Here is an 8082-nt window from a genome sequence, read left to right as displayed (position 1 = left end):
TGTTATGCACAAATAATGAATCATGGAACACTTCATCTCGAACTAATGATGTAATGTATCGGGATTAACATAAGAATAAAAAAAAAAAGAAGAGCCTCAGGGGCTCTTCTGTTCAAAATGTTGTGTACAATTAAATTGGAGTTTAAAAATTAGAATGACTCCTTTTCTTTTAGATTACTCTTCAAAAATGTATTAGAAAATGTAGACAGTCACCAAGAGATAATCACTCTTTAACTACAATTTTGTTTCAGCAATTCTTTCTTGTTTTCCATTCACTGTCCTCAAAATGTATCTAAAAAGGGCAGGCAGAATTCTAATCCTGAGAGTCTGAATGATCTTTCTAGTATTCGGACTGTCTAACTCAAATTCTCATTTTTCCCATAAATTCACTGTGAAGTCGACATGTTGGAATATTTTATTATTTATATTATTTATATTTATATTATTTATATTTTATGCTAGTTTCCTAGGCTTGGAAATGGCCATCTTCCAATGATAATGTCTAAGAAGAACCTCTCTGGTGATGCACCTGTACATTTTTAATGGGGTTTTCTTTATATATTCTCTTTGAATATTGAAGATTTTAGTTATTAGTCTCAATTTGTTTGGTTACCCTGCTATTGGCTATATATATTTTCAATAGCTAGTTACAGACGTTCAAGTCTTTTCATCACCCAAAAAAATTAAATTAGAAACTAGAAAATATTCTCATGTTACATCAGACAATTTGTCTTTAGGTAAAACAGACTGATGAGACTCATCAATCTACAGTTTTCCTAACAACAAGAAAAAAAATTTTAAATAAATAAATAAAAAGAAGAAGAGAGTCCAAAACAAGGATAGGGGTGTGTGTGTGTGTGTGTGTGTGTGTGTGTGTGTAAATATATATATAAAATCCCTGGCAATTTTTTCTAATTATTGAGTAATAATAAATTAATTTTAATATTATAAGTCATAGAAACACGCTAGAGCTTTTAAAAAATCCAGTTAACAACAAAAGAAAATAAATTGCACAAAATAATGGAGAAATGAGTATAATGAGGATTATAGTTGGTATTCTCAGAGTAGAAAAATATAAAGCTGATTTGTCTTAAAACTACTATGGAGATTTTCAAAGGTGTTCTCTGGCGATAAAAATGTGAAACAGACAAAGGCAGATTCAGATGTATTGACTTTTATAAATGACTGTCAATACAGACAACTTCAGTTATAGTGAACTTATGCTTGTTACTTGCAGATAAGTAGTCAGCTAAGTGTGGGATTTGATACCAAAGATGTGAAATTTGCATATAATGAAAGCTTTTTTATACTCACTTGCAACAATGCGTCTTCCATCTGCTAGAATCATTTCTCCATTTTCTACTAGAGTTTTTAAAATACAGGTGACATTTGTTGGGGCTTTGTCTGCCTCATCTACCACCAGAACATGACCCAACTTTACTGCTTTAACCTTTAAAGACAGAATATTTATCATAAACAAACAAAATGAATGCAAATGTTTTAAAATTTTTATCACTCATTGCTTTGGGTTTATAATAGTAGCTAGTTTTATTTAAGTTATGGATATACTATCACAAAAAAAGTGTGTAGCAGAGCTGGAAACAAAATTTACAAATCTCCACCAAAAGCTTCACATTGTTACTAAACTGTTAACTCTGCAGTAATCACTTTATTTCCCTTTAGCATCATAATTTTTTTTTTTTTTTTGCCGACTCCCCACTGAGCAGGGAGCCCAATGAGGGACTCAATCCCGGGACTCCAGGATCATGACCTGAGCTGAAGGCAGTCGCTTAACCAACTGAGCCACCCAGGCGCCCTAGCGTCATAATTATTCCTATGTTGGTGATGTCCGCATTTCACACCCCAGAGTAGGGGAGATTTAAAACAAGTGTAACAAATACAGAAATTAAAGTGCCATGGGAGTTAAGAAGATTGAGACATCACAATCAAAAGTGGATATTAGACCACTGCATTTGTTATGGCTCTAAAAGAATGTAGGATTTAAATAGATCAGAATGGATGGTGAGGTGTATTCAAGATAAAGGGAATCAATGGTCAAACTCAAGAAATCCTGGGGCATACTGAGGAAGGAGTGAGTATGAGTAGTCTACCTTCGCTGAAGCAGAGATTAAATGTAAGAAAAGAGAGAACAGGGCCTGAAAGGGTAGATCAGGTCTCTGCTACTAAAAACTTGATTGCCAGACTGAGAAATATGTACTTTATCTCATTAAATAATAAATTCATAAAGATTTATGAGTTCAGGCATGATCGGAATGAAGCTTGGAGCTACACTTTAGGATATTCTATCTGGCAGCAATATGCAAATGGACTAAAAGGGAATTACTCTAATAATTTGGTAAAAAAGTGGGTTGGGGGACCTGATTTTAGAGGAGACACGGAAAAGTGGAAATAAAAGGCATTAAACTGATCTGAAGAGTTTTTTGGAGGTATAATCTATAGTCTTGGCAACTGGTTAGATGGGAAGTAGGGAAAGGAAAAATAGGAAAGAGCCCTAGGTCTTAGGTGTCTGAGTAAATGGTGACATTATGAAGAGAAAGGTAAAACCTAGACTCTTAAAAACATTTTAAGAGGGTAGATAGGGGGAATGTTCAATGAATTTAAATGTAAACCCAAAGCTTAATTTTTTAATAGTAAGAAATTTCTCGTAACATAAACCATATAATAAAATTTTCTCTTTATATAGTTTTGGCAAATAATTTTAAGGAAATACAGATTGAGAAATAGATGACTCCCTCTACCACAAATATTTTATTCATATTCTAAAAAAAAGGCTGGTTAAGGGTTTTTCTTTTTAATTTTAGGGTAAAAATAAAAAGAGGGAGAAAATATATAGCTTTCTAACAATAATCCAACTTCAGCCTTCACATCTATGTTCAGGGAAAGTCAGGTCCAACCTGGGAGAATTCAGGAAGGGGATTCTAAAGACTTCAATCACTTCGAAAATCTCCGGACCACAGAGGTTCTCATGTTGGCCTGTTTGTGCCATTGATACAAAGGAACTATCCACACAGAGGGACATGCCAGCATTTCTTTGGGTCTTATGTGAGAAGGTGAAGAAGGGGTCTTTCCAGCTATCCAAAACCCAGGACTAATATTTTATTCATTAAAATCATTTAAAAAAATTCCAGAAGCATTATCTAATTTTAAACTGTACATATTTTTAAAACAGCAAATTTTTTAAAAAAATTCTGGAATGATAAAGAAATCATTAGAGGATTTCTATCATTCCCTAAATCACTCCAAAGAGAGAACAGAATAAGAAAACATTTTCTCAATTATTTGTATTTAAATGTGCACTCCCCAAATGACATATGAATGTTTTCCAGTTAAGACTGAAATCAATCAGAATCTATGGGAGATTTACAAATCCCCCCTCAAAGGCTGAAATACAACTATCATTCAGAAAAATACAGTTGAGAATATTCATATAGTTGGATTACTAACCAAAGGTGAGTCTTCATACACAATTAGTCCATCTTGAACAGAAGGCTGAAGAGTAAGGGTTTGTACTGTGGTGTCCCTAAAGTGAAACCAAAACATTTTATAGTAAGTAAGAAAATACAATGACATGAATAAAAATATAGCACAGGAGGACTTCTTTTTAAGTTTTTGTTCACCATCCCGCTTTTCTCCAAAATGAATAATAACAAATGAAATTCCATTCAGTGACAGTATTTTGTAGGTGCAAATATAAATTACAAGGGTTTGGGAATTCATCCAGGTTTACAGATTATTCATGTTCTTTACTTCTCTTTTTCCTTCTAGGAATTTCCCTTGTGACCACTTCACTCCTCAAAATCACCTTCTGAGGATGAAGAGGAGAGATTAAAAATATATATTTGCATTGAAGAAATAATATTTATATTATTTGGAAAGAATTTTGATGGCGAGTTTGGTGATGACTGATGTGCTCATGTGGCCAATTAAGGCAATTCTGTGAATTACACATTGTGGCCCAAACTGCCATCAGTGTGTGCAAAAGCCAGACTGTCTCACCTCCCTTCCAGAACCATAGATTTTTGAACATTTCTGTTAGGATTAAGGCAATCCTTTTCGTTTTCTTAAATCTCTTTGTTAGTATATGCCAGACCTTCCTTTAGATCAGGATATATGAATTATTAATAGTGAGCTATGACTTCCTTACATGATGAGATATGAAGTTCATATCACCTAAGAATATTTTTGCCAAAAATGTGTACAGAAGCTGCAGGTGATAAGTCTCAGGTCTAGATATGTTCAAGGGGACCAATTTTATATTTTCATCTTCTACATACACTCCATCTTTAAAATAAAAAATCCTATGGCCATCTTGATGATGTCACACAGTGAATTAAATTACTTTAACAATGTGAGTAGCATCTTTCTTTCTAAGAATTTGAAGTTGTCTTTTCAAACTACCCTATCACTTATTCAAGTAATAAGTAGAGTTATAGTTGTGTTCTTTTGAGTACCTACAATGTGTGAAACTTGGAATGTGAACCTCAGACCTTAATGCTATAATATGCTTCTGAAACTTCTCCCTAAATGCTAACATTTATCACAACCTATTAAAGTTGTAAAATGTATATCTCTTAAAAAAACCCAACAAATACCATATGACAATCACAAATAAAGCAAACTTGAGACATCATTCAAGTGAGTTTTTGCTTTAGCAAAACAAATTTAATCAAAATCAGTAAACTGCCTTGAGAGACAGTGGTGGGGTAGTGGAAAGAAGATTTTGTAGTCCGACCAATCAGGACTGAAATTCTAGTTCTTGTCACTTATTAGCCATCTGATCTTGGGTAAGTAATAAAACCCCCCAGGAGGCTTGGAACACCAGGAAAGTAGCTGGCACAGCGTATGGTGGAGAGAAAGAGTGTAAGTACACGTCAGCTTTGGCTATTTGATGATCTCATTCTTGCTTTTGTTGTGACTAAAAGTTCTTGCCTGTCTAATTTCCACTTGATCTTCAGGTTTTTAGTATAGTTGGTGCTTCCTAGCAATCCCCTCCTTGAAAGATCAGGTTAGGTGACCCTATTGTATGTTCCCTTTGAGCCCTGGATCTCCCCTATTCCACCCCTAACACACTGTATTGTAATTACTTTTTATATCTTTTAATATCTTTCTACACAAGACTATAAGATTTAAGACTGTGGACCACATCTATCTGTCCCTCCTCCTGTTCCCAGCATCTAATGGATGTCTGGCTCAGAGGATGTATTTAGTAAATATTCATTGAATAAATGAATGCATGAACAAAATGACAAAAATGCTAAAAGTTAAAAATCAACACTGTAGCTTATAGCATAACATACAGTGTGTGGATTTCCAAATTTATTAGATCATGGACCAACCCCCCCTCCTTTGGTAACAGAGAATCTGGAATATAGAACCTGCTTTAGTAAATGTTGCGTTAGATTAAGGCTGACTCTCCTAGATGTAAGGAATCTTTTTTTATTAATTTATAAGTGCGTATTAGAAAGTACAGTCATGTCGAGAAGTACACTTGGGGTTGACTAGTCAAGGGACTACCGAAGATATGGTTTATGTCCATCATGGACTCCAACTGAGTTGAATTTAGACTTACTGTTATGAGTAACTCTTCCATCAGAGTCCTCATTTACCAGGGCTTGAGCAGGTATATTGCAATACAATTATCGACATTTACAATTTCTAGACTACCCAACTTCTTTGCACCTAGCTTGAAAGGTTTCTCCCTCTAATTTGACTAAATGGCAACTGACTTCTTCAGTGAATTCCCTGGAGGTCTGGCCTATTGCTCTTCTTGACCTCTATTCCAAGCTCCCACTCTCAAGATTCTGGCCCTTATGGGTCTGATGTCTGTCCTGTGATCTACTGCTTCCTATAGCCCAAGCACTATACTTTACAAAGAATTCCATATTATGCTTTCATATTGGCTAAAATTCAAATTAACGTGTGTTTGAAATAAAGCCTTGAAGATGTTAAGAAAAGTGAAAACATATTGTGACACTTCATTGGTACTTGTCACCTTTTAGTAGGTATAGAATGTTTCTTTTGCAGTGTAATGATATCTAGTCATATACCCATTTTCCATATTCCTGGGTCTTACAAATGTCCTGTAGGACATACTTTATGCTATCTTTTACCAAAAAGTTAATTTTTAGAGTTTTAAACAAATAAGAACAGTTTAACCAATTTCACTTCAATTCGCTATTAATATTCTAGCAATACAGAAGCGGGGGGTGGGTGAGGAAGAGAAAGAGATGTGTTCACACAGATTTTTATAGCAATATAGTGAATTTCTCACCTCATCTGTCACATATTTAATGGGCAAAAACATGACACCTTCCAGCACCAAAATGGAAAAAGGAACTCATATATCATTGTCAGTGGGAAGGAAATTCAAGCTGAATTCAAATTTTAAAAAGGCAAATATAATTGTTCTATAACACTTGAATTCAGATAGGATACAACATGCCAAATTAGATTTATCAAAAGACTTTTGTGCCAGAAATAAAAACCATAGTTTGATGGAATGTGCACAAATCAGATGATTTCCAAAAAGGACTGCAAATGAGAATGAATACAAATGGAAAGCATGCCTTTCCGTGGAATAGTCTGTGAGAAAGAGGAATTTATAGGAAAAAAGTGGTTTTGTTCTGTTCTTTTTATTGATCCTCCATCCTGTACATCAAAGGAAAAGCAAAGGTTAGTAAAATATGTAAAATAATATGCAACTAGAAAAATTGTTTGGCTTATATGACAGTAAGTTCCACTGGTTATGTAAGAGGGGAAAATAACCTATTGTCTTCTGCATAGTACTTAATACAACAAGAAAAAAGCTTGTTTTTCAAGGTAACTTACAATATTATAAACTTCAACTTAGTTAAGTGATGAGGTAATCATTATTGTCACAAGTAGCATATGAACTTTTTTTTTTTTCAAGATTTTATTTATTTATTTGACAGAGAGAGACACAGCAAGAGAGGGAACACAAGCAGGGAGAGTGGGAGAGGGAGAAGCAGGTTTCCCGCCGAGGAGGGAGCCTGATGCGGGGCTCGATCCCAGGACCCTGGGACCATGACTTGAGCCAAAGGCAGACGCTTAACGACTGAGCCACCCCGGTGCCCCTGAACTTACTCTTAAAGCCAATATAATGATTCCTTTTCAGAAAAATTGATTAAAATCATTGCTCTGTATTTAGGAGCATCTTGGATCAAAAGATATTAGTTCTCCACACAAATAGGCAATAACCCTAAAAGAATTATTTGCTACAATTTTAATTCTATTATGATTTGTTCCTCTCAAGAACAGCTTTGAAATATAAGCTCATAAAAGTTTAAATAGAGTCAATAATTCCAACAATATTGGGGAGAAGGAAATTTAAAACACACCCAAATCACATTTCCTTAGCCTAAGTTTAATAAAAAGATGGCTTTCCAGTATATAACTGTTATCCATAATGTTTGAATTAATTAGAATTTTCAGCTAATTGCTGACATAAATGTTCTCACCTCTCACTATCTTGCAGACTAAAGCTGTCTATCAATTAACACCTGTGTAGATAAAGGGGTTACTCAAAGAAATACGGTGCTAAACTCTATTCTTCTTTTAACTTTTTTTTTTAAGTTTTTTCTTTTTAAATTAGAGTTATTAATGTTTTGATAGTAATTTAAAATCATTCCAGATGCAATAAAAGTAATTAGGCTGTATAAAGACCAGGTTTTTGACAAAATAAGGAAAAAGAAAATTGTCCTCTGGAAAGCAAGCCCAATCTGTTCTTGAAATGTTGCTTGTAAAGGTATATTAAGCTAGTATCTGCTAATTTACTGAGGAGCAAATGATCTCAAAATAGTGATGTTTATTTTGAAAATGATATTTTAGTATGTTATGTTTAAATTGGTTATGGTTAGCTTTCTTTTAGGAAAACAATAGTAGTTAAACGTAAGAGTGAAGGAAGAAAGAAGACACCTAAGAGTTTCAAATAGCTAACAAAAATCATCTCTAACTTCACAGTTCATTAAATAAAATTGGCTATAGGAAGAGACTACTTGTTAACATAAGCCAAACGTGAGAAAGGAAAGAGAGAATATGGTA

At 34.1% G+C, this 8082-nt stretch overlaps 1 protein-coding gene across 1 annotated transcript in view; it reads right to left on the bottom strand.

Moving 5' to 3' along the window:
• VWA8 (von Willebrand factor A domain containing 8) overlaps window positions 1-8082 on the bottom strand; it is a 305881-nt gene that overhangs the window by 133610 nt on the left and 164189 nt on the right. Inside the window, exons 21-22 of the mRNA XM_081815509.1 lie at window positions 3466-3541; window positions 1315-1450 (exon numbers count right to left, since the gene is read on the bottom strand). Of these exons, the coding sequence (XP_081671635.1) occupies window positions 1315-1450; window positions 3466-3541 (212 nt within the window). The remainder of the gene's footprint in view (window positions 1-1314; window positions 1451-3465; window positions 3542-8082) is intronic.

This window comes from Leptonychotes weddellii, chromosome 3, assembly GCF_054177405.1.
Source record: "Leptonychotes weddellii isolate Sample4059 chromosome 3, ASM5417740v2, whole genome shotgun sequence".
Lineage (NCBI taxonomy): Eukaryota > Metazoa > Chordata > Mammalia > Carnivora > Phocidae > Leptonychotes > Leptonychotes weddellii.
This window is presented reverse-complemented; position numbering and strand designations above follow the sequence as displayed.